This window comes from Seriola aureovittata, chromosome 7, assembly GCF_021018895.1.
Source record: "Seriola aureovittata isolate HTS-2021-v1 ecotype China chromosome 7, ASM2101889v1, whole genome shotgun sequence".
Lineage (NCBI taxonomy): Eukaryota > Metazoa > Chordata > Actinopteri > Carangiformes > Carangidae > Seriola > Seriola aureovittata.
Window position 1 is genome coordinate 8132161 of NC_079370.1, and position 27986 is coordinate 8160146.

Below are 27986 nucleotides of genomic sequence, written 5' to 3' on the forward strand. Positions count from 1 at the left end.
AGTAGGACAAAAGTAGCCGGCAAGCTGCATCACTCTTCGCCGCAGAGGTTTGACTACAGTCAGAAGTAACAGAAAAAGTTTTACAGCTGAAGGGCGACGCTCCTGAGCCGCCGGAGTAGCGACCTGCAAACTGATCCCAGTCCTGATCTGAGCGAGTGTCTGCTGACGGAGAGAGAGAGAGAGAGAGAGAGAGAGGCAGGCTACCACTGTCAAGTTGCAAAAGGTGCCTCCAGACTTCAGACATTACTCCTGGTAGGACTCCACTTCTTTTTTTTTTTAATAGCTCCACATCTCGACTTTTTTACGTGTTCACCTCTTCGGCCTCGGTGAGGCTCCGGAAAAAATGAAATGACTCTTTTGACGTCAAATATTAGGAAATGACAGAAATGACTTGGAAACGTTAAGTGTTTACATCCCATGTGTCATTTAAAGCGTTAGGGATCGAAGTTTTCAAATGAGAACGAGTGTCATAAAGAAATCTGTTAACTTCAAACTTTGTGATTACTAGCAAAAGGCAAGTAAAACCGTTTGAATCTATGATGAATGGAAATGACAGTCTTTGGGGAAAAGACGTTTCCTTAGACCAGAGTTTGCCAAAATCAACAGTTTAAAAGTAATCAAATCATTTTGGGGCTTTATTATTATTTATATGAATATTATAATAATTATTACTTTTAGTGTAGCCTAATTAGTGGTTGTATTATACTATTATTTGCACAGAAATTATGACCTATATTGTAATATAATTTTGCTGTCTAGTAAAAATCTCTGAGTGTAAAGATGAAAGCAGGCGTGGGCTTGACAGTATGACAAGCCTTAATACTTCACACCTTAGTCAAACACGCTGCCTGGAGAGAAGCCCGCAAAGTAAAACCCTGACAAAAGAGGAACCACTTCCTGTGACAAGTGAGGAGTGTGTGTGTGTGTGTGTGTGCGTGTGTGTGTGGGGGGGTCTGCTTTCCTTGTTTATGCCTTTTCATTGTCACTCTAATCGCAGTCTCACACCTGCACTCATGTCTCTCTGTTATTATAATGGACACACGCACACACATAAGGTAAAAACTAAATAAACAACATCCCTTCAGCGAAAGACCAGACCATATTGGACTGTGTGACCCACTGAACTGTGTGGAGCGAGGATTAAAGAGCAACAGTTGTGTCACAGAAGCTCCCAGCTGAGCGGCGTGTGAAGGCCTCAGAGAGCAAAATCCCTCAGGCTAAACTTGTCTTTTCTTCGGCAGCAGGAAGTGGGATATGGCAGTGTGTGTCTGGGAAGGGTGTGTCTCTGCTGCAGCTTCTGGGGTTGTTTAGGGCGTACATCATTGCATCACAGCACATATTAGTAGTGTCATCCTGATGACCCTGACGACAGTTGTTTGGTGTTTCACCTGTTGTGTCATCTGGGCACAGTGGGAGCGGCGGGAACATAAACTTTTGGATCTTGCCAACGGGGAAAATTTGCTCATGATCATACATGTTTTCTTGTGAATGTATCACCTGTTAGTTTTATTACTATTGGATAGCTGCTATTCGGCCTAGTCTACAGTTCACTGTAAGGCTGCCATGTTTTGTCTTGGTTCTAATTGAAAGAACTTTGTTGTCATGATACCTGACATAGCAATCACATGCACAAATAGAAAAGTTTGACAGAAACACAAAGTATTTCATTTGCTTTTCAAGATGTATTAAGCTTCACAGTTCATTTTTATACATATTATGACATTACGTTGCTACCTTTTTTTGTTAGTTTATTAACATTTAAGGCAATTGAAGGAGAAACTGAAGAAGCAACCTCATAATCTGAACCAAAACTGATTTCAAGTAGTTATCAGTCACTTTCATTCATATGTGTAAGACGCAGTCAGGTTTGATTTAGAATGGAGGTATGAACCGAACATTTATAAAACAATTTTCTGGCCATTTGGGGTCAGTGAAAACAAGCTGTAAACACACTGACATGTTATCACCACATGCTAAATTTGTTGGCAAACAGTTGCTACACATCCAGCTGAAATGGAGCAACATTGGCAGTCATGGAGTAGTGCTCCTGGTAACCCGCAAAAGTCAGTCGAATATTCACTCTCCTTGTTACTCTTTTTCAGTCTTCATCAACTCCTGAGGGAAAATCTGGCTCTCTCTAGCTGCTAAATTCTCCTCTATGTTCGCCAGCTAGTTGCTAACTTTTTCTGTCTGCTGTTTGATGCTGGGCAGATCATGGGCTTATCTGAGCTCTTTTCTTTTTTTGTGTGTGTGTGTGTAAAACAACTGCCTACTGCTGCTAGAAACTACAGTGATGAAAGCAGTAACAGTGAATAAAAAAAATTTAAAAAATACAAAAAAAAAAGTGGAGATGAGGGCCGGAAAAACAAAAGCCAAAAGATGCTAAAACGCTGCGTAGAGATGAACTTAGTGAGTTCAGCAAAATCGGTGACCCCTTTCACATTACACATAATCACTTGATCTCTTATTTATGTAAAATATTGATTAGTGAATCTTTAATTTATCTTTGACTATATTTATCACTTCGTTTACTCTGCCAAATGGTTAAATTAATACATAGAGTCAAGCAGATTTGATTTTGAACGAGGATCTGAACATTTCTGATATGTTCCTCAAACTGCATGTCATAGTTTTTGCTAAAATTATGACTTGAGTAATACAGATGTGATGTCAGGCAGCAACAGAGTTCACTCCAGCACCTCTCTCTTCTTTCTGTTAATGCAGAAAAATTACACCTTGGAGGAATTTGGTGTCTGAGGCATCCTGCCGTGCTTTCACCAGTGACAGGTTGTTTTTTTTTTTTTTTACACAAACTGTTTGTCAAAGTACAAGAAATAATCCCCGAGCAGCCAAAAGCCAGTCATTTTAGCCCATTTAGCATCTGGGAAGTTTGCCTTGACAGAGCCCGTGGGCTGTGTAATGTATTTGTTTGCTTTCTTCCTCTTCCTGCCTCCCTCTCTGTTTCATTGACCATGGTCACATTCTTCAGAGGTCTCAGTGTTTTCCAAAGGTTAGCCCCGCGTGGTGGTTGGACCCCAGCCAGCTCCAAACTACAGTGGGACTGCAACTAAATGACTTGAACTGGTTGCGGCTGGTTTTATGGGTTGGCATCGTTTGAAACCATGCCAATGATAATGATGGAGAATCGGCGGTCAAGTGGTTGCAGGTGGTTAGGGAGCAGAATTTAGATTTGTGTCGTGTAGTGAGTCGTTCTCTTTTCACATTATGCAGCTGTCCGTCCCTTCGTGGTGCTTCAGATGACACTGGACACAGTTTGTATTGTTTCCATTACTTTCTGTGCAAGGCTTACTACATTTAAGCAGCGGGGTTTCGTGCTGATGTTGGTGTTGATATCAGATGAGTTTTACTTAAGGTCAAAATGCTTCACCTGCTTGTCTAAAAGATGCGGGTTGTCTGCTTAATCATCAACTGCTTGTTCACTTCTTTTTCATGTTTCCATGTCCAGATTTTTGCTAAAAGTTTTTACAGTGTGAACATTCCAGTACAGCTATTAGGGTGCATACCTTGTTTTCTTATTCATGTGGTTCCAAGCAGGATTAAAAAAATGCAACCCAATCCAGCTTTTAGCTGTTCAGACTGATTAAAATAACATCACATCTGTGTTACATGTGAGACCAAAAAAGGGAAGTTGGAACCCTTTCTGATTTGGTGCTAACAAAACCTGTCTAGCATGCAACTCTCCTGCACTTCTTTGAGCTAGGAACCTAGGAAATCGTACGGTTTTGTCTGTATATTTTCTTCATATTTCAGATGTTGTTTTCAGTCTGTTGTACGTGTGTCTCCATGTCTTTCCCCTTGGTAGTCAGCCCCCTCTTCAATAGGTTGTGGGGGCGCGTGGCTGGCAGCAGGAGTGCGTCTGCATTCCCTAAGAGGGGGGAAGTGACCTCAGGTTTCCTGCATGGGGATGGCCAGGTGCTGTGGTGTTATTGTGAGGGGTGCAAGACTTCCTCCATGGATGCTTTGTTGGTAAACCTCTGAAACTTGATCCTTAGAGGTAGGGCCCCTGTGGGAGGTAATATGCCCCCCTCACTGTCCAGTCATCCTGCTTTGCTCTCGTTCCCTCTCTTCTCTCTGTCCTTACGGTCGCTGCAACAGTGTTCGCTCCATGTGAGATTTTATGTAAAGAGAACATAAATTTTATATAGGCAACCGATGAGTGTAAAAGGTTACTGACTCTGTGCTAATGGGGTAATTACATTCCTTTAGGGATACAATTACAGGTCTATACCTACTACTTACCTGCTAGTCTCAAAGGAAATGCTGTTTTCAAAGGAAATACCAAATTGTTAGCACAGAATTGCAGATTCCCCACAACTGCACACTTACTAGTTTAATACAAACTAATTATAGATTCTCAAAGCACAGGGCTATGCCTCACTCTACCTTTCACCTGGTCTGCTCCATTGTTTCTCTCTCTTATATTTAATACACACTGCGTTAATGACGCCCCTTCTACCTTATCAGTGTCTCTTTTACACTTTCCTACATGAACCAGATGTTGTTTGGGTGAAGGAATCCTGTCGATTCACTGCTGCATCATCACAGTCTGTCATGTTATGAACCTGCGCTGAGTAAATGTGTGAGTCACGCCATGACTGTTTCCCTGCACCCTCGCCTAAAGGGAGGAGGGTAGCGTCATGCTTCAACACAGGTGTATGGCATGTGTTGTTCACAGGACATGAGGAAAGGAATGCTATGATGAAAAACATGAAGCGGTTACCAACTCCTCCATCATGTGCCGAGCCTACCTCGGTTTGTCTCGGGGAACGGGATCCCCGATAAACCTGTCTGTGTTCCCTTGTAACTCCCTCAGCTCTGCTGTTTGTTGCCACTTTTCCAAAGTGTGTGCAAATCCTTCTTCCAGAATTGCTCAACGTTAATCTTCTGCTCAATACAGTGGCACCCATAAAAGATAATATCATGGGAAAACAGCACAGTTATGCACAGGAAATAAATGTCGCAAAAGTCCATAAATAAGCATGACAGCTGGGTATATTTTGTCAGCAAACTGGCCTCTGAAACCAACTAAGCAAGTCACATCTAGCAGCAGGGAGAAGTGAGGACTGAGAGGGAAGCACAAATTTAAAGTCTGTGGACAAATTGCAGTGGTTTTTATACAACCGGTAATGCGATGTGTATTATAAATTCATATAACTAATGGTTATGTTGGGCTGTGGCTAATGGCTAAATCATAGGATAACCGATGTTTAATGGAGGCACTTGAGGAGAAGAATGTTGGGTGAGGAGAATTTCTGCAGCATATGAGGTAATAAGATGTTATTTCACCCTGATAGATCTCTGCTGAGAGAAATGAGAACGTAACGAGCCAGCCAAGGCTTACACTCCATACTGTAACACCACATCTTCGTATCTGGGATGTGAAAGTGATCTTCCTCTGGATAGTGTTGTTACTGAGGGAATCACTGGGCCACTGACCTGCAATTATCATGGCTTTCTGTCAGATGTGGATCGCTATTAAATTTCTCTACGCTTATTGTAAACTCAGTAAAGAATTGAATTCTAAATCTTTGATGCTGACTGAACCCCCTTTCCTTTCTTTGGTATCTTTGACTCAGGACGTGAGAACTTGAGAAAATGAGCTATAGTATGCATAAGACCGCAGTAATCTCACAGCAATCGTCCGCCTACACATAACTGACAGAGTGGTTTTATTTCTGTGGGAGCAGCAATGTCGTCACCCTGCCCATTGGATGTTCTCGCACACTGGCTTAATTGGGCAATAATTTGAGACCATGTGGCATGCAGTCTTTAACCGCACAGTGATACACAGCAGGCCTCAAACAAGGCAACAATGCCCGAGGCTCAAAATGTCACCTTTCAAAACAGCGTAGACCCCGGAGAGAGTCGGTCGTTAACAAAGTATTTCCCCACAACAGCGTGCAAGCAGGATTCTGCTCTCATAGCAGATGTCTTGAAGAGTTAATGAAGCCTTGGCACTGTATACGTGTGTTGTTTGCTCCACTATGCCACTACTGTATCCCAACCTTCGCCCCCTACTGCTGTGGCAGTTGTGTCTTTATATGGCTAGTAACTTCAGTTTGCCACAATGCCAACTGCATTAGTGTTGATTGCTTCCCAAACACTTAATAGGGTTTGTTCCCACATCTGCAAAGAATGAATCCAGACTGTGACATCATGCCAGAGGAAGTGCAGTCATGAGAGTGTGGGTGTATGGCAAGGTGTTGGTGTTTGGTGCACGCATATTTCTATTCAAATGTGCACACATGTTCCCTGTGTTGCACAACCACCGTCTTCCAGGGATGAACCAGGAGGACCAAATATGTTGGACAGCATGAAAAGCTGTTACTTGTTCAGATTAGATGTGTATTATCTTGTCTCTGATAAATATAAGAGTGTTTATTTGGAGTGCAGCTGTGAGTGAGAGCATTCCCCTTGCTGAAAGTAAACACTGTAAAATGCCTACTCTGCATGATGACACTAGCAAGCGATCAAGAATGTGACTCCTTCCCCAGAATCGCTTACACCATCTCTCTCTCATCATCTTTTTTTTTTTTTTTTTGTCCACTAGTAGTTAGGCACACACACATACACACTTTGTCTCACCCTCTTACTTTTGTGTCTATGGCTCTGTTGGAGAGACAATAGTCTCTGCAGAGCAGACAGGCTGAGACAAGCCAGAGTTGCTACATACACTGAGGTGTGGGTTTATGTCAATCACTAGTTCGTAAAATTGAGCTGTGTACGCCAATTGTGCCCTTTACAAAATACACAGAGAAGTGCGCACTTGGCACTTCTCGGGCACACTTTGGCACTAATTTGTAAAGCTGTCAAAGTTGCACTGAATAGGAGTAGGAGGCGAGCAGGATGTTTCTTGGCCTCCTTTGCTTCCCTGTCTTGTCTCACCTTCATGGGATACTGACCGGCCCTCATACGGTGCCTCGGAGGAGCCATAAATGGCAGAAAGTGTCCTTGGTGTGGCTATAAAAGGATGTCGGCGCCTCGATGAGAAGATGACGGTGATTTACAACAGGGACGAGTAACAGAGAGCTAAGACAGGATTTGTTGGCTAAGAGAGTTAAGTAAGCGAATGAAAGGATGAGATGGAGAAAGAGGAGTGGTCTAAGTACAACATGATTGCCCGTGGGCGCATCTGTCAACGAGCTGTCACAAAGGGGCGTAATCGAAGATACATGCAAGTCCTTACTGTGTATAGTTTTCTCAGCGTGCACCACTTTTCCGTCTCGGCAGAGTTTCTATCAGTGTGTGAAAAAAAATCCTATTTACCCTTATCACAACAAATGTACACAAGAGAAGAAACATGTTGTGACTCCCCCGAAGCATCCGGCGTCAGCTCTCATTCACCTCATGTAATTAAAGTTCTCGAAACTGGTGCAATGAGACCATTACAGTGAAACACTGCTTTGTTTGACAGCGTGCTCACAACCAGCAGATCATACTGACCTCAGGATGTTTGTAGTAATCGGACATAACTCAGTCCAGAGGGAGATCAGGGCATTTACATTCAACACAGTTACCTAATGATTCACAGACCTCCAGTACCAGAGAATTCTGCTGTTGTTTTGCCTTGACTGCTATTTGGTAGAATCATCACTTGTTGGAAGCCCCTCCATAAATACTAAAACCATCATGGCTGTAGCCAAACAAATTATTTTTTTGTCTTTCACTCTGCTCCGATACTTATTTCCTGCCTTCTGTCATGTGTTTCTAGTACACATCTTCATCTGAGACGTGCGAAGCAAAAGACTGTCTTGTAATCTATATGTTCCCATAAAACTGCTTATAAAAAACCAGTAAGCAATAAACAATTTTAATAACTTTGAATATATTTTTCTTTTATTATTATCAGTCCTGTAATGCTGCTGTTGTCTGAATGAATCAGCTGTCATCATAGTTCACAGAGATAATAAAAACACATGCTTAATCAAAAATATATTTGAGTACATACGAAAAAACAAAAAAAACGGTACAAATCATAACCATATAGCGCTTCTGTCTCCCTGCCACAGCTGAAAAAGCAAAGAAGGCACACAGAAGAGCGCTTACTGCAGTGTATGTGGTACAGCAATAACCTACATATACAGATGGTACAGTGAAGTAGAAGAACAGTGACTTGCTGTGCTTTTGTAACAATTTAATTTAATTTGATGGGGAAAAAATTACAGCTGTCTGGACCTCATTGTCATCAATGGTAGCTCTAGCCTTAAAAAGAAATATATTTTTTGTGTGTGTGGAAAAATCTTTAATCCTGCCATTCAAAACCTTTTATCATGTGGAACATCACGTTCGGCAGTCATAGGTCCTCAGTCAGGTGTGGGCTTCACCTCTTGCAGTTAACCGTAGTGGTGGTGTACTTTGTCTTATCTGAGCATTAAGAGTTACTGTGTAGTTATGCCTTGAAATGAAGCCATCTCTGTGATGTCGGGAGAAATGATGTGACAGATACAGACCCCCATTACAACCGGCAGCTTGATGTAGCGTATATGTCTCGGGCATTCAGCCAAACCACCTACAGAGATGAAGCTTGACCACAGTTGCAGCAGCAAAGTGCAAATGTAACACATCTCTGCCACTAATCTACATACAGGCGCAATATGCATGGACATAAACCTTTACGTGCTGACGCAACAGGAAGCACAAGCAGGTTAATCAGGCGGCCTCCTGCTCACACACAGGTTAAAGAGAAGTTCAGACAGACCAGATGAACTCTCAGTTTTAAATGTAGTAAGGAGAGGTGATATTTGTGATCTCAGGAAGAAAAGAGAATTCAGATTTTGTGAAATTTTAATGCCAAACGCTAATTAAAACCAGCTCAAATCTAGGACGCAAGAAGCTCATTAACACCGGTTGTAAATAGGGTCATAGATTTTTCCACCTCATCCAAACACTGCTAAAAAAGTGTACATTGTGTTAAGAGTCTGGCAAACATCACTAAGTTGTTTTCTCCTTTACTTTTCCTGAGGTCCACCATACGTTTGCAATTCTGTCAGTGCTTTAATGGGCCTAAACATTCAGCTTCAAACAGAACCACATCCAGTGTTGGCAATGGAAATTAGATCAATGGGTAAAATGGGGGCCAGACGGTGAGCAAAGCACAGCAGAGGGCCAATGACACAAGCACCATGACTTCACTGTGGAAGTATTCAACCCCCCCGCCCTTAAAAACTCCCATCCCTCATCCCGTTGCACGCTTTCTCAACATGGTGAGTGGAAACTGTTTAAGTTTTAATGATTACTGAGGAAAGAGTGGAAGAAAAAGTGTCCCATAGTATGAGAATTCATGCATAAAGATGTCATTAGTCATACCACGTCATGCTTGTGGTGATCGGTCAGGGGAGTATTATGGTGCCTCTGCACAGCACTTTGTATAAGTGTGTTCCATGTAGCTTTTAACCTACATTTACTTGTGCCAGTGGATTCTGCGAGTCCAATAATCAAGGCAGAGCCATATATCCTGTTAATTTACACGACGTGTGACATACATTTACAATTCATTTGATCGATGAAGAGGCCATGGAGCCACGACAAGAACCTTGCGCCTTCAACTATCATCTCAGTATATGTGTGTGTCTGTTTTGTGTTCAGCGCTGTTCCCACAATCCTTGAAGCCAAGAATACTCCTGTATAGAAAAAAAAGGAGCAGGATAAAAGCAGAATGAGGTCGAACAAGAGTCGGACGAGAGTTGTGGTTAATAGATTGAAAGCGATAGGCAGGTCTGCTTGGGGAAGCAACATAATTCAACCACGCTATCAGTGTTTACCAAAGCACCTGTTTTCACGTCTTCTCTCCATTTAACAGCTGCAGCTGGGACTTTGCATTTTATCACTGATAATGAGTTAGGCGGAGAAGATGAATAGAGTTTTGCATGGCTGCATGATAAAGAGATCCCAGTATGTGACGCTGTGAGATAAGGACCTGACGGATTGCAGCTCTCTCCTGGCAAAGTCGAGAAACTAGTTATAGGATTTCTGAACTCGCAGCTCTTCTCGGGACTTAAATGAACCCCAGATAAATCCGCTGAGATCTACTGTCTACCAATGGGAGTATTTTGCTTTTTGATAATGGTAATCAGTTTTAGGTGAGTACATTTTTAACATCTACCACTACCACTCCTCTGCTCCCCTGTTCCTCTGCTATGATCTGCTCACTGCTAAGTCACCACACAGTCAAATTCAACTGCGATGGCAATGTGCGTGGACGCAAAAGCTCTAAACTCAAATTACAAGCGAGAACCAGTGACGCACAAAAGCGCAAGGTTTGAACCTGGACTGGATGACAGCAGAGAAAGGTAGATAAGGGAAGGTGGGTGAGCGACTGGGGGACGTGCAGAGGTGAAGGTGGAGGCAGTCTCGGATACATGGCAGCATGATTTATGGACACCTTTGAAGTGAGCTCATTCCATCCACACGGCCTGCCTGCTGCATTTCAGAGCTGGGACATTCTCCTGGTGGTACGGTGAGGGGGGATAAATGACCCTTAGGTCACTAACCTCCACTAGTGTACCACTCACATATGCACTTCCTAATTTTGCAGCAATTCATCAGTGTATGTGTGTGTGTGTGTGTGTGTGTGTGTGTGTGTGTGTGTGGGTGTGTGTTTGGTTTCCAGTAAGCAAAAAATGAGCTTCCAGCCAGGGCATCTGATGAACACGAGACTCACTCCTCAGTCATCTATTTGTAGGTCAAAGCAACAGGGAGAATGACAAAGAGGAGAAGGAGGTGGTCCCTCTCTGGGATCATAGAAATTGGGTCAAGAGAGATATGTTCCGACAGGGCTAGTTTTCTATTTCGCTTCATTGTGCAGAATTATCAGGGAAATTTATAGTATCTGCAGCGGAGTCTGAATGGAAACTGATTTTTAATCACCGTTTGCAGTTTAAATTTCTCTCTGCAGTAGTCTCTGGTAATGATAACATCATTGTCTGAATACGTAAAGCTTCCATCTTCTGTTCTGCTGTTGAGGATTGAGAACTGAGGAAGGTGGCTTGGCAGTAGTAAGTCCCAGTTTGTCATTCTGGTTTGAATTCATCATCTACTCGATGTGTTTGGATTGTTATTACCGAGATCTTGCCACTTAGTTTGAAACTCATTTCCTAAATACGTCAAATTGTTTGATCTTATCGGCTTCATTTATGTGAGCAGAAAAGCAGGGGATTGTGAATATGAGCAGTAATTACACTCGACGGGAAGTCCCCACAAAGAGACTTAAACAAACTGCGGGTGTGTGTATGCAGCTGCTCGCCGTGTCTGCCCTTCCTGCACAAGTCACCCATTGTCCCCCAGTTTGGCTGCCGTGTTTATTTTTTTGTTTGATTTCTCTATCTACCCTCAGCTTTTTGTGTTCACGTGTGTGTGTGTGTGCATGCACGCATAATACTGTGGGAGTGTGCCTGCGCTCATGCACATGGCTGCAGGTGTGTCTGTGTCTCTGTGACTTTGTCCTTCTGCAAGACTGCATCGGTGTGTTTAGACATAATACGCCTGTTTCTCATTGTGACTGTGTTTGCAAATGTGTGAGACCGTCCAGAGATCTCTCTGTTTGGGGTAACAGGAAGAAGCACAGTGTGTGTGCGTACTGACTTGGACGTCTCATTGTTATCAACCCCACATTGGTGAAATGGGTCATCGCCCAGTAGGAAATGAACCCGTGTTTGGTCCTCACAGTAAATACCAGAGTAAAAGAAGAAGACATTATGTTTTTATGACAGGAAAGTGGTGCACAGGGATGTTTCAGAGGTCAAGCCACATTATCACATCTATCTATTTTTAGATCTTTGGTTTTCTGCTGTGGGATTTCACAGTGGGGTGATTTGGAATGCACAAAAAATAGTATGCATTTAAAATTGCAGATTTACTTGAAGCAAGTTTTTGACCTGATTTCCAACATGTGCATTGCAGGCTCTATTCTAGAAATAGTCAGGAAGTCTAAAGTCATCGACATGATCTAAGTTTAGGATGTATGAGTATGATATCTGAGTTTCCTGACGGGTACAGTATTTTTTTTTTTTTATGGCACAACACATCAGTTTTCACAGTGCCACAGCATCCTTAATAAAACGCCGGGTTGTGCCCTCAGTCAGCGCCGCTCAGGATGAAATGAGAGCTAGACGTCACCGCCAAGAGGTTTATGGTCCAGGGGAATGAGGGCACTGTTTACACGTTGCCATGGAGATGTGCCTGAGAAGGGAAAAAATGGCTGCATATACTGGAAATGACTTCTAAGTTATCCATCCCAGTCGTTTCACATTTGGCAGGAACCGCTCGGTTTTCTGAGCCAATACTTTTTTTTTTTTTTTTTTTTTTTCTTTTCTTTTCTTCATATGAACCCGTCTTCTCGGGGTTACAGAGTCAAAGTGGGAGAGAGGTGAGTTTTTTGGTGTGTTGCGGTTGTGGGAGATAATTCCTGCAGCTGTTGTTAGGAATGTGGATTGCTCTTACTGCTAAGTAATGTATAATAACCATAAAGGCCCTCTGCACACAGTGATTGGAAACATCCACCTGCTTAGAAAAACATGCTGTTTAATATTAATGTCTGGAGATGTTGGGATCTATATTTTTTTGTTGTTGTTGTTTTTTTTTTTAAAAAAAGAAGAAAAAGCCTTCTTGTCTGGGCATTAATCTCAGGGGTCAGGTGCCATCACTGCAGCCACGAGCCACAAGTCTGACTGAGTTATAAATAATTGCTTGCAGTTGTGGGTGTGTACTGCACAGTTGTGTGTGGCTGAGATTGCTGCGTGTGCAGTCTGTGAAACCTTAGCCCAGCTCCTTGATGTCCTGGCTAGTTGTGCTGACTCAGCAACATGAGGAGACCACCTGGGACTGACCAGAAGTCTGCAGGAGCCATTTTTTTTTTGTTGTTTTTTGGTTCACAGTTAGCCTTGGTGTTCAATACCTGTGGGTTAGTAACAGCCGTGAAGCTATAGTACGTAAATCGGGACACTTTTACGTCAAAATGATGATGTAACCATTATCACCATGGTTACTGGGCTTTCACAGCTGTTAAGTAGATTTTAAATTATATAATTAGTTAAGTAGGAATTTGAAACAGTGCAGGATCATGCTGTCACCAGGATTCATTGAGTTTGCATTCCAAGTGCAAAAGTAATCAGCTGAGCTAGTACTTCCTAATACATACTTTCTGATACATATTTTTAGTTTTTAAGATCTGTCTTACCAGGAAATAAGAGTGACATTGCTCATTTTCCACTTTCGGAGCAGGAGCACAAGGACAACTGATAAAGAGACCTTACAGTATTTGGGTTTATACCAAGGCCACAAAGCTGTACAACACACTGTTCCACCAAAGTTCAACAATGAAGACATAGCCATAGCATGGAGACAAGAAAAAACCTGTGACCAATTGTGATCAATCATATCAAAGAGCAGGGACAACAAAGTCAAAGCATCCTCAGAATCCTCTGTCATCAGATTTCATTTTCCCAAACTTCACAGCAACGGCTCAAAAGCACGTGCCTGAAATCCATATTAGGACCTGTGTAAATCAAAGGAGGCCAAACTCTCCCCTAAATCTTCTGGCTGCAACAGTTGAAAGCATTTTGTTTTGTTTAGAAGAAGCAGTCCAGAGGTAATTTTCCATTGTGACGACTTGCAATTTGCATTTGCTGTGTCTGCACGGAGACAAAGACACAGACACAGACAAAAGTTGAAATTTCTGTTATTCCACTAAAGATATTTTTTGGGTTTTACTTTTTCAGTTCTCCCTCTGGAGGTTTGTCTTGTGAACACAACATCCTCTCCTGGGGCTTGATAACCAGTAACTGAATCACCCAGCTTGTAAGTGAAAGTACTCGGGCCTCACTAAGCACACTTCACAGTCTGGTTAGGTTTAAATGGAGACTTGTGGCACACCTGATAAGGTTTACAAGGCAGGGTGTTTAAAAATTGTATACATTTACCCAAACAATGCTCAGGTCCACCGTTCTCCACGAAACAAAGCAGGTGTCAAAATTGAGATGGGTCTCTACTAATTAGGACAGGCTTTACATTTCAAAGGGATGCCCTGTCCCTCAGATCACAGGGCGGGGGATGACAGGGAGGATGTGAAAATATCAGGACAGTGAATAAGAAAGCCATTTTTGGGCACAAATCTGCCCTGGGAAACTGCAGTAAAAGGGGTTCCTGGGATTAATGGCTGTGTTTGTTCAAAGAGAAATAATATACAGTGTCTCTCATATGGCTGTTGAGAGAGAACGACCCTTTTCGACTTATTTATTCTAAAACGAAAGGCCACACCAAAGCACCGAGTGAAAGCCCCAAATGTAACTGTTACCCTGTGATATTTCAGCGCCTTCTTCGTGTTTCTTTTTTCTATATACAATATGCTTATCTTCATGACAGCACACTTTTGTTCAGCAGGCGTCAGCTTTAAATCCTTTTTTTTTTCTTCTTTTTGAGTATTTGCTGTTTATCACACATTATTTGTAACTCCATTGTTTCTGCATTCCTTACCTTCCTATCCTCTCACCACACTGTTTACCACCTCAAAGTGTATGCAAAGATCAGCTAGCACACTGTCAAGATTTTTTTTTTTTTTTTAGCTTGCTTTCAAGATTTGCTTTCTCTTTTCGTACTCTCGCTCCAGTTTTCCCTCTGCCATCTAAACATTTACCAGCAAATACCAGCACCGAGAAAAGAGAGAAAAAAAAAAGACAACCTTCCTTGCATTCTCCAGGCAATGACTCTCTCAAACCTCCACTGGCACACAGGAGTTGACTGCATAGTTTCCCCAATGCAAACCAGATGTGAAGCACTAATGTATGGCAGCATTTTTTTTTTTTCTTCAGAGGAAGACAAATGTAGGCCAAAAATGTAGTCGTTTGGCCATACGCATAGAGTGATACAAAAATAAATTCAGATTCATTTTTGAGTTCCAAACTTTCCCTCATGGTGGTTGAAACATTACTGTATGATTTGGAGTAATTGCGATGTTATTGTTTGATGTCAGTGGAGTATTGTGGAACATTGGGATTGAGACAGGAAGAGGACAGATGAGATGTGACATGCAGCATTTTCGGCTGCGCTTTTCTTCAGAAGGTTCCATGCATGTGGAGTCTTCCCTGCTAGCACGTCCTCAAGTCTCACTGTGCCAAGTAAGTGTCAGATCATAACAAATTTATGTTTTAAGTATAACTAAACATAACATCAGTGAATGATGTGCTGTGCTTTTGTTTATCTTTTATACACAACATCACTGTGTCAAATCCTTTTAATAATTGAGTCCACAAGGTTAGACGTACAGTTCTTTCGGGCCAGCTGCTGCTTACTCGTAGCTTTTTCTCTAATGCTGCAGTGTGCACCACACAACAGATTCAAAGCTAATATTAAAAGACATCAAGTCATATCCCCCACACTTGCATGGTCATTAAAAGTTGCCAAGAAGGGACAAATTACAAAGGCCGTGGTGACATTTTCTGCTGCAGGTAGTCATTTTCCTCCTTCATGTTTATGATGTTGGCTTTCATTTGAGCCCTCTGTCACCTCCCACTGCACACCAGCCGGTGTTTAAACGCTCAGGGACAATAACAGGTTAGCGTTCCAGTGTCTGGTCCTACAGCCTCTACTCTATCCTCAAGTCTGACCCAGGCTCCCACAGAGGAGCAGTCTCAGGTGCCCCCACACCAAGCCCCACCCACCCCTCCTACCACAACTCATTCACTGATGTTCTTCAAAGAAACTCAGTGGATGAGATTGTTCCCTGTAGCTTCCTGCACATAGGCTCCTGAGAATGTGGGTGGCCCAGATTCTCCCCGAATGGAAGACGGGGAGAATAGAAATACACTAAACACTCATACTGGAACCACTGGTTGTTTACCAATTGCATCTTAACAGTGGCTGAATGCAGACCCCATAGTATAAACTCTGATGACCACAGATTGCCCAAAGCCTTAAATATCATGGCTGTGATTGCGGCTCTGGTTTTCTGGTTAAGAATCAGTGTCAGAACTACACTAAATAACATAGTCTTTAACTACAATGGAATTGTATTGTACTGGATTGTTTGTTTAAATCCTTTCTTAACATTGGAATTAAAATGTTTTTTGTATTTCTATAACCAGTACTTGTAAGCTCGTTTAAATAAGCACAACTGTTTATGAATGGGCCGCAGCATTATCTTTGCTTCATGAGCAATTTCCTCCTCTTCCTGTGATAAGATTCATTGCCTCAGTGCGTCCTTTCGATTACTGGACTTCATTTATCTGATCCAGCGAAAGCCAGCAAGAACACTGCACCAAGCATTTGACTAATATATAACGAATATATTTCAGGGTCCAACTCTCGTGTTGTTCTATTATAGCCTGGATGATTTTGTCCGCTTTAGTCAACGCTCATGAAGACAATTAGTCATGTTGATGTGATTTAGCTTGTGCAGTGACTAGTCTCAGATAGTATGTGGATCCGGAAGCTTCTCCCAAAGGACCTGACCTCAGTTGCCAGTCCCTTGAAGAAAAACATGAGTGTAATCCCTCTGACATTGTGTCATAAACATAAGTTCTGAACCATTAAAAAAAGAAAAAAAAGTATTTTGTATTTTGTCATCCCGTTGCCTTTTTGCATTAGTGACCAAATGGAAAATGTTCATGGGACGCTGGACTAAATATGATCAGATGACATCTCCATCAGGATCCTTTCAAGTGGCCACTGGACTGAGACAAATGATTTTTTCTGAAGTGTGTTTTTGACATTGTACTTTATTTTTGATATGCTCAACCAGGCCCTCAAATGATATACTTAAGTGTCCAGTGCTGTACTTTTTCCCCATCTCAAACCAAGCCAAGGAGCTTTACTGTGTCTGGAAGATGTCCAGGCACCAGACAGAGAGCAATGTGATGGTATGTGTTTATCCAAAAGCAGCCGTTTCACTTTTCCTCTAATTTGATTTAAGACTTGTCATACTGTAGGTTTAAGATCCTGCTCAAGCATTCGTTGGCCTCTAAATGTCACCTTCTTCAGTTTTTTTTTCTATCTCTTTTTCTCGTCCCATTCTTGTGTTTGATTTCTCCTCTGTGCCTTCATCACTCTCTCTGGGACCTGTATAAAAGGAAACAATTGTGTGTATGTACAGACGACCTGTTTAACAGCACACTCCTTCCTCTGGTGTGTGTCTATTTTCTGCCAAAAGATAGTTAAAGGTGATTGAGTGGCTGCTACTTTTTTAAAGTAGAGAACACCTTACTATTCACAGTAAAATCCACACTTGTTAAAGTATCCACTTGGACATAAAAGCACACAAGTCACAATGGACATATAAACACAGGCCTAATAAATAGAGCAGTTGCTCTGGTATTGAAATGGTTTCTTTCTTGGTCTTCTTGCCTGTGTTGCTTGTAGACCTCATAGTTCAGCATATCCACTACTTTTGTACAGTTTCCCACTTGGCAATAAACTAAACCATTTTAAAATCATCTGCCAAGTCATCATTGGCAGACGCTGATGCTATTTCCACCACCAGTCCTGTTGTGTTATCAGGATGGATACAGTTGCGCCACTTCCGCTCGTGACTTTTTTTTTAATGTTGGAGATATGACATTTTCTCACTATCTCTGCAATAGTGTTGGCACAAAATATTTTTCTCTGTTGTAAAAAGGAAAAAAAAAACCAGACTTAGTCGTTGTCCCTTATTGATGCGCTGTCAGTGGGTGACATAAACAACAGCTGCTTCACTCCACATTCAGGACTTATGGAAAATCCTTAACATTTGAATTAACATAGGGTTTCATGTCATTGTGGCACTATGTATCTACAAAACTAAAAATGTGCCCAAAGCATTGCATAAACATCCTTAGTGTCACTGCGTTTCTTGGAAATAGTTTGTGCTTTCTTTCATGTTTTTTTTTTTTTTTTTATCTTTTGGGAACAAAGTCATTTACTTTGTAATCAATGATCACAGGATTGATATTATATTCCCTTTAAAGGCTATATGTATGTGTGTTTTTGAATGGACCATGAATGTTGACACTTTGGATTTAAACTGTATATAATGCATCAGGTGTCTTGTCTGTGTATGTGCAAAGTCATTGAGGGCACTAAACACCTGTTGACTAATGTACATAATTGATGTGATTTCACTGAGATGAGCTCTTTTCCAAGGGTCACATGTTCATTGTTCACCCTGCGTTTAGCAGCACTGACTCACACACTCACACACACTGAGCCAGTATAGGTATTTTTGGCCATTTGGCCAGTCGGAGATAATCTGTTTTTCATGACTTTTACAATGACATCCCAACCCTCGTGAACACTTTTTAAATACAATCCTTAAAAGGTAACAATTTTTTTTTTCTTCTAATTATCCTATTCATAGTAGTGTGGTCTTTTTCTCCTCTAGCGTAAGTTAGAACTTCACAGGAGTGAGAGACATTAGAAAGGAGACGTACAGTAGATGTGATACAGTCACATGGATGTTCAGGGAAGAGCTGGCAAGCTCGTTCCTAGCAGGTTGTGCGGACTGTTCATTTGGAATCAACCAGAGCGTAAGCAAAGTTTGGGCTGGGGATTAACGGGCCTGCCTGTGGGACTGGACTACACACAGGGTTTCTGCTAGCCCTTTAGTAACCAACCATGACTATGTTGCCCGGCAACAGCATACAGTCTGCTTGTTTGTATTGGTCTGCTGCTCTGTGGTGTCTCACAACTGGCCCTGAACTTCACCCCCCTTATTTCAATCAGGACGGCTTGTGATGAATAGCAGAATGCAGCCTTGGCATTCCTCTGCTATCTTATAACCGGATGTGTGACAACAAACCAAAAGTCTAAGGAACATTCAAGGTTCGTCGCATCCCATAATGTTAAAGATTTTTGTATGGAATGAATAACGAACTGAGGATTTTGGTTTTCATTCATCCTTAGTGATACTGCTAAAACAAACAGTGAAGAGTTTTGGCCTGAGGTTGGTGTTAGAGGAATAATCACAGAATAGAAAGGGTTTGTGATGATGGTGCTAGAAGGCCAGAGTAAATTGGTCTCACAATCGTTAGGATTCATCCTCTCAAAACCATGAACATGTAAATTGCAAATTTCATGGAAAACTGGCGTCTGTTTTGGAGATGCTTTGCTTTGAACAGACCGATGAATTCCTGCAGAGTCATTCACACTGACCCATATAGCTGCGTTTCATATATATTTTAGTCTCTCAGATGAAATCCCTCTGAATCATTAAAGAGAATGGAATGCACTGTTGCCAATATTAAACAACGAACCCAACTCTCTGCTGCAGTACTATAACTAACTCAGTGCAATATTTCTGGACCATTGTCCTGTGTGGAGACAGTGGTGATTTCCTTGAAGCCCACACTTTTCCCAGGGGGTTGAATGCAGTCACAGCTTTGGTATTTGGGAACGTTATTAACCCAGAGTGGGGTTCTTAGTCACCGGGTCCTGGGCAAGAAGGAGATGGAACTTTGCCGGGAAGCCAGTATATACAGTAGTAGATACAAAGCCCTGTGAGAATTGGCCTCGGGATTAGAGTTCACTGTGACCCAGATCCAAGTTTTCTCTTCTCTTCTCTTCTCTTTTTCTTCTCTTCTCTTCTCTTCTCTTCTCTTCTCCTCTCTTCTTATCTTCTTTGCTCTTCAATTTGGGATAGTCGGTTTTGGGTCAGCAGTTTCTACATGCAGTCACGTCTTAGTCCATCGCTCCTGGGGTCGGTGCACTGACGTCATGCCCCTCTCTGTGAGAGCCTGTGCCATCAGGAGTTCATTCCAGGTCCAGCAAACGGCTATTACACAAAGTGAATCTCCCTGAAATGGAAACACTACAAGACCTGGAAGTCAAAATAAGCCCTTCTTCTGATTGGTAAATGAATACATATTTATGTATCAGGACTGAGTCTCATATTCTAGCCTGTGCTTTAGTGAGTTTTCTCTTGCTTAATCTTATCTGACAGCTAGCAAACTAGTTATTCTTTCTCAAAGCCACACCTCACTGGAGACCATAAAGTCACTTGTAGAGAGGAAGACTAGCCAAGGCTGCGTGGGGATTTAGTGGTGGGGAAATAGTGGGTGTGTGATACATACCAGGTACAGTGATGTCGGCTGGTTAGACATCTGCGTTCACATATTCATCATGCTGTCAGAGTACATACTCTATGTATTTCTACCAATCAGATAAAAGTTTTGTGACCTACTTTCTGCGGCTTTTTAGTAAATGGATATGTCGATAATACATATGAATTGTGGGAGGGCAATAAACAGCAGCCTGATTTGCTTTGGAAATTAAAGCTGACATCAGACGTCATAGCTCTGCCTCCCCAGCTTTATGAGTCATGCCTCGTCTCGTTCCCTTTACCTGGCAAGCAAAGGCAGCACATACCTGCCTGGCACTGCAGATAACATTAAGGTCATCGTGCTCATTCTCAGCTCTATGCTTCTGTTGATCTAATCTTGACGTTTGCGGTTATGTGGGCTGATGGCAACATTGCTGGAGTTTTACTGGCGAACGGTGTATATGTACAATGTACAGAAATTGATGTCAAAAGTGGGACTTGCAAAATCAGCACCTTACCGTACATTACACAGGCCAACCACAGCTGCTTATTCTGATATTTTGCCATAACCTCCAGATGGATACTATAATGTGAGACATCAGATACATAAGATGTATCCATTCAGTCATTAGATAGAGAGATATGGCAGTCTGGTGATGCAAGCCAGTGTATACACATGGCTGCAGGGCTGTTGAGCATTTACACTTTCAAATTTATGTCTTAAGGTTGTTGGGGGGGTGGGGGGGCGGGGGGTGGGGGGTTGGGTTGAACAGCTGGTGTGGTGGTGAACTTTCTCACCCCGACTCATTAAGAGCTTTTGTCTCGCAAACGGCTGAGACAGATGAAACATGAGAGTCTGGGACTAATGTTTTCTTTCATGATAGATCCTGTGTGATTTGGCTTTTTCTTTGTTCCTTTTTTTGTGTCACCCTGAGATTTTGTGTGTGTGTCTGTGTGTGTGTGTGTGTGTGTGTGTGCGTTTGCCTGCCTCCTATATGCTTTGTATGTATTCTGCTTGTGCGCCTGCATAGGTGGATGTGTGTGTGGGTGTAAGACAGGCAGCACGGGACACATTTGAAGTTTTATTGATTATTATATCAGAGGTGATTATTATTACTGGGTGGTGGGAACGAATAGCCGGCAGTGCTCCCTGCCAGAGGGCCGTATCACTTATCACTGGGCTTTCCTCCAGCCATGCTCTAATGATTTGGCAACCTGATATTGTTGCCATAATGCCCTCACAATATTATTCTGTCACTTTGTTGTGTGCTCAGTCATGATCAAGGGGCCTGTTGCACAGTGAAAACCATGTTCGGAGACAGTAACTCTCCTGTATAAGCATGTTACTGCAGTTGCATCTTTAGGCTGAAAGGAATCTACTGGTTAGGGAGTCGTGTTCAAACAGCTTCCAGTGTCTGCTCTTTTGACACACACAAACACCCACAATGGGGCTTCGTGGGGTTTCTCTATCTGTTGGTGGTCCATGCTTTACTCACACATATATTCTTGCCTCATAAATATTTACAGGTGTGTATGATGTGTGGGCTTTTACTTCCACTTCAGTCGTAAGAGAGGGTGCTCGGTTTGCATTGGTGCTTTAATCTCGAGTTTGCAGATTTCGAGGAGTTGACAGGAAGGAGTTACTGAAAGAAAGAAAAAGTGACAGCTCCCTCTCCTGTCCCCTCCTTCTGCATCCACTGCACTTTCATCACACACCAATAAAAGTTAATAGGCATTTTGTACTGCCTCTCATGACTCTCTCTCTCTCTCTTTTCCTCTGTCTCTCTTTCTTTTTCCACTTGCTCCCACTTGCACTGCATGTTTTGTTTGAGTTCAGCTTCATCGCTGGTACAAGCCAAAGTATTTACAACGTAAATATTGGCAGTGAAAGTCTATACTGATGCCCAACTGCCGTACCGGAAAAGGTGACTGAATCAGTCCTCTCTTTTTTTTTTTTTATATACACTTCTTCCCTCTTGTCCCTTTCTTTCCATGTGTTGACATTTTGTTTTTTAAAATGTTGCCGTCTTCTTTCTGTTTCAGACTTGCAGAAAATTACAATGGCTGACCGTTTTGACTGTGACAATTGCAAAGAATCCCTCTATGGCCGCAAGTACATCCAGTCAGATGACAGCCCCTACTGCATCCCCTGTTATGACAGCCTGTTCTCAAATACATGTGATGAGTGCAAAGAGCTGATCGGCCATGATGCAAGGGTAAGGCATTCATTTTGACATGATCGGACGTGCAAGTAAATACAGAATTTCAATTAGAAAGATTTTTCATTTTTTATTTCAAGGTCCCATATTTTACACTTTAAGAGTGACATCACAAAGTTACGTCTGAATACAGGCTGTGTGCATTTCTCTGTGAACTGAGCGCCTTGATACTTTCACAGTAATAATATAGAACCTAGACCTGCTTTATAATCAAAGAAGATATGGACATCTCACTTTATCTAATACGGGACCTTAAAAAAAAACAAAAAAAACATTAAGACCTGTGCCTATTATTACTGGTAACATTTATTTTCTGTACACTGGAATGAATCCCACATATGACCTCAGCCTTTCCACAGTGTGAGCAACATATTAACAGTTTAAACAAATCTAAAACACATCAAAAGAACTACACTTATAAGTTGTAAGTCATTTTTTGTCATGTTTTGATGTGGCCTTGGATCACTTAAACAGAAGTTATGTCATGTTAATGAGGCATAATTCATTGTAAATGAGGCGTGTTCTATATATTTTGTGTGGCAAGACACAGTAAAGGCTAATTTAATATACAATTATACAGGCAATTTCCACTAAGTCTACAAAAGCCAACAGGCTAATTTTGGCAAAGACTGTAAAAATGCAACATGGAGCAAACCTCTCCTCCTTTCCCACAATCAAGTTAAAATGTAATCTTCCTTTAATGGAAAACACTAACATGAAGTGGATCATTTAAGACCGACATATGCTCCTTAGTGAAGTCCATGCAATGGTGCTTAGCAGTTTGCTTAGCTAAGGAGGCCTATGAGTTGTCAACGCCCTCACGGGCAGCTGACGATAAATAAATTTGCTTGGCTCAGTGCCCTGTAGACATTAAATTAACTCCCATCCTTGCAAAACCTTATTTTAAACAGAAGCAGGCACATAAGTACAATATGCATGTGCATGTAACCGCATACCTGTCACTGTGTATGTATGCGGACATGATACCAGTCAGTTTAAACTCCAACACTCCTACTGTTGAAACCAGAAACCTTTTCTGGTCTTCAGTCTTGCAGTCTTTTCCCTTATTTACTTCTTCTAGAGGACTGCAATTGTGAAACCTTAAAACATGTAAATATGTATTTATAACTGCATTAAATGACCCCCAGTATCCTTCTGCTTTTGTTCTGCTGCCAGGAGCTTTTTTATGAAGACCGACATTATCACGAGCACTGCTTCCGCTGTTTCCGCTGCGATCGCTCATTGGCAGATGAACCCTTCACCAGCCAGGAGGACGCGTTGCTCTGCAATGACTGCTACTGTAATGAGTTCTCCTCCAAGTGTGTAGCCTGCGACAAGATCGTGATGCCAGGTAAAGGTGGGAACAGGGATGTTGTAAGATATTTGTGCACATGGACTTGAGTGTTCAGATTTGCAGGGCTCATTTAATTTGTTATGTGTGATATTACTCTTTTTTTTGTGTGTATGGAATATTCTTTCAGTGGAGGTCTTAGAAGTATGATTCTGGCAAGACTGTCACCTGATTAAAAATAAAATAGAATGAAGGAGTTAGTAATTTGGTAAGTAACTTGCATAAAGTGCATTTGACAGTGCCATAACTTTATTCACCCACTAAGCATTAGTCTCATTGTCCCACATTTCATTTTCCATGTAGTATACAAATTCACATGTCAAGATATAAATGCAAATGACTTTGGAAAATGATGACATGGCAAACTCCAGGAAACAGGGACAAATGAAAAGTATAAACTAACAGATTGAGAGCAAGGAAAGAGGTTTTAGAAAAAAGGAAGACAAGTAAGAAATGACGGCAAGGGCCTATGATTGAGCAGCAGTCAGGGCTGAATATGACAGAGTAATTGCCAATCTGCTTGACTTGTTGTCTGTAAGCCAGATCCCCAGGGCTGGCGGGCTGCCAGCAGACTGATGATAACACGCGATAATCTAGTCGTTCGTTCCAGCATCCCTGTAGCATACATACACAGCCCTCACAAAGCAGAAAATGATTCCAGGAAGGTATGACATTCCCCTTTATTTCTACTTTAGGTAATCTCATGTTTTCCCAAGTTAGACCCAAGCGAGTCACCTTGAGAAGTAAAGATTTTTTACAGAGAGTGATTAAATCAAAGACATCTTGGCATTAGGCCAGATAGGAATTTAATAGTATACAGTAGAACACATCACATCAGTATTGTCTGAGATAAACGTAAGAAGACTTGGACCCCGTTGTGTCGCATTTTGAAAGAGGAAAAACTTTCCTCTAACAATAGAAATTACAGTTATATCATTTGTCATCATAGAAAAACATATACACCCTCAAAAGCAAACACACACTTGTAAACTGTTTGTTTAATAACTGGACGCTAAGCTGAAGTGGTTTATGTTGGTAACAAAAGGAGTGAAGTAACTTTATACCAAAGCCATGTAAACGGATTCCTCGTAAGCTGTTTGGTTAAAAAGCTTGGTCAGACGAAACTGCCCCCGTTGCTGGAGGTAGTCATGCACGTGTTGTATTGTTGTGCTCTCCCAGACAATGGTCCTGTTCTTTTGTCCCTCACTTTACCCTGTTGCAAAATCCTTTCTACACAGACAGCAGTTCAGTTCTTGCAACTGTGCACTGTGACAGTGAAGCTCATTTGAGTTTCATTTCAACGGCTAAAACTATTTTTTTGCCAAGTATATAAATATACCGTAAAGAGTAAACTGCTGGAGAGACACACTTTAAAGGAGTACATGATAAAAGGAAAAGTGGCTTTGAAATATCTGAAATGTGCAGACTGAGACTTAAATCGACTAGACAAAATCAATTACATACTTTGTGAGCATTGTACAACTTCCATTGTGTGCAAAGCTTATTGTCTGTGAGGAGATTTTGTTTTCTAATGCTTGCAAAATTGTTCCCAATAATTATAATTCGTTTGTTTTGGATTTAAAGCTTGTTCACGTTTTTGTATTTGCAAAATACTCGTACCTAAATGCTAAAATTGTCCTCAATGAGCCAGTGTAGTTACTGTGAGCTTATGACCTGGAATGTTTTTGAAGGGGATTTTTGTGTTTTTGATTAGAGAACACCGCAGCACACAGCCTGAAGCAGTGAAACATTAGCAATCTGCAGACAGCAGAAGTACAAAATGTCAGCCCAACACAAACCACTGCGTCACCATAGAATAAACCAACTAGTCACATAAAAAACTCAACAGCCAAGGGGTAGAAGATGGATATGTTGGGGACATGGAAGGGAAAAATGGCATTATTCCTTTTCTTGTAAGGCCTGCCGCCAGTTTCCAGCAGTAGGAAAGAAGTATGGGGCCTGTGGTGTTATGATTTAAAATAAAATAAATCTTAGTGAAACAAAATGAGATTTATATGCCTTCATGCAGTTCAAGTCTACTGTTTCATAGTTCAATAAAATTACCACCAAAAAATACCAAAATGGTCCTGTGAAAGACAGTAAAAGATGCATTCTACACTAAACATTTAAAGTCTCCCTCTGCTCTGTCATTCTTTCCATCCTTTTTTTTTTTCTTTTTCTGTCTCTGCCTCATCTCTCTTTCTCTCTGCTAGGTACGAGGAAGTTGGAGTATGCAGGCTCTACATGGCACGAGAGTTGCTTCATCTGTCACAGCTGCGAACAGCCGATTGGTTCCAAGTCCTTCATCCCTGACAAGGACGAACACTACTGTGTGCCCTGCTACGAGGACAAGTTCGCTCCACGCTGCACACGCTGTAAAAAGGTCAGTAAAGTTACCAAATAACTACAATAACTGTTAGTTGAATTCCCACTGACTCTCACATGAAACATGGTTAAAGGAGCCATGCAAACACATGGGAGACATGAGGAGGATTAATCCTGGGTCTGCAGGAATGTGCATGGGAGCAAGATTTTAGAATTAAAAGGATCTCCACTTGACCTCTGACCTGTCTCATTTTCAGACCCTGGCTAAAGGTGGTGTGACCTATCGTGATGAGCCATGGCATAAGGAGTGTTTTGTGTGCACCAGCTGTAAGACGCAGCTGGCGGGTCAACACTTCACCTCCCGAGACGACAGCCCTTACTGCCTTAAGTGCTTTGGCAGCCTCTATGCCAAGAAGTGTGAGGCCTGCAGCAAACCCATCACAGGCAAGACTACATCATTGTGTTCTACCAAGATAAACTATTTTTTTCAAAGCTTGATATAGTTTAATCTTATTGTTTTTCTGTCCCAGGTTTTGGAGGAGGAAAGTACATCTCATTTGAGGATCGTCAGTGGCATCAGCCATGCTTCACCTGCTCCCAGTGCTCTGTTTCACTGGTGGGCGCCGGCTTCTTCCCTGATGGTGAAAGGATCCTGTGCCGCGACTGCCACAGCAACCTATAGAGCAGTCACTCACAATATTCTCACCCCTTCCCTCAACTTCCCTTTTTTTACCCTTTGTCACAGCATTTCGAGAACCCCAAGTCATTACCGAGGAAGGTAACACAGGCTAACAAATGCTGCCTCTCAGGTCATTTTTATACAAAAGACATCAGTTCCTCGTTTTCCCTGTCTGGATCAGATTTTCATCTGGGAGCTAGTGCGCAAAATCCTGTGTTGATGCTGCATTGTTTGCATGAACCACCAGAAAGATTTCCTCTTTAACCAAAACGTTAATTATTTTGTGAAACAAACTTTATGGAGTGCCTTAAGAATAACATTTCTTTACGTATTATTCTATTAAACCAAAGAAATGCAAAATGCTAGTCACTTTGCAAAAAAATTCCTTCATATTTTATATGAATAAGTTGCCACTTCAGGTAGAGGTCAGGCTCTGAAGAGAAGCCACAGAACACTGATACAGTATAGAAGATAAACCTTACAGTCTGTATTTTCAAAGTATGGTGGAGTTACTGTTTTAATGCTCTTATAACTGCAGTTTTATGCATTTTGAATGTTGCTTTTTCTCACGTGTCAGTTATCTTTCGATAATGTATGTCTTGCTCTATGCGTCTTGAAAAAGTTACTGTATATAATGACATAGAAGGAGGTATGACACTGTTGTATAAAGTGGCAAACAAATTAGACCAATTTAAAAAAGACTGAAATGTGTGAGAAAGTAGATACAAGAGGGAAATTTTGAAAAATGAGGCAGTCAGTTAATGATAGTCATAATCAAAAAAGACATTTGCACTTTGCATAAGACATTCTCTTGCTACCATGTTATGTGCACATAAAAAAACACAGTTCAAAGACATGGCACAAGACACACAAAAAAACCCCTTTTAATGTTTTGTATCTGCTTGTGAAACTTTGCAATGACACTTATTTTACATATTGTTTCTGTCTTTTTCATTTGTTGTAATGAATCCTTTTATCACCTTTGCTCAAAGAGCCAGCATTTATAACCCAAAAGCTGAAATGAAATGCATTACCATCGTGTATTGCAGGAGTATGCATGTCTTCATCTGCCATGATTTGCCACCGTAATTATTTTCTTACTGTTAACGCTGTTAGTGTTTTGTTTTTCATTGTTAGTTTTTAACTTGTATGTGACTTGTATGTAAAAAAAATCTACAAAAAAAACAAACAAACCTATATTTCATTATTTCAGCTTTGATGCTGGTGAGTCAGAGTTGGCAAATATACATTTTAAGATGGGAACTAGGCTATCGAGGCGATAACAGTATGAACTTCATGAAAAAAAAGATGATAATTGATGATTCAATGATTAAATGCTACAATGGATAGTCTTATTTGTGAAGTCTTATTAAAATACATTTACATAGA

The 27986-nt window shown here is 41.5% G+C and overlaps 1 protein-coding gene across 2 annotated transcripts; it reads left to right on the forward strand.

Moving 5' to 3' along the window:
* Window positions 1-27986, forward strand: fhl3a (four and a half LIM domains 3a). 2 transcript variants are annotated; one of them, XM_056381634.1, is made up of 6 exons: window positions 1-252; window positions 22067-22239; window positions 23419-23593; window positions 25807-25976; window positions 26176-26362; window positions 26449-27986. In XM_056381634.1, exons 2-6 carry the CDS (start codon window positions 22084-22086, stop codon window positions 26598-26600), a joined length of 840 nt encoding a protein of 279 aa, XP_056237609.1. In that variant the 5' UTR covers window positions 1-252; window positions 22067-22083; the 3' UTR covers window positions 26601-27986. The 2 variants fall into 2 exon arrangements, with proteins under 2 accessions (XP_056237609.1, XP_056237607.1); XM_056381632.1 differs by lacking the exon at window positions 1-252 and adding an exon at window positions 21885-21948.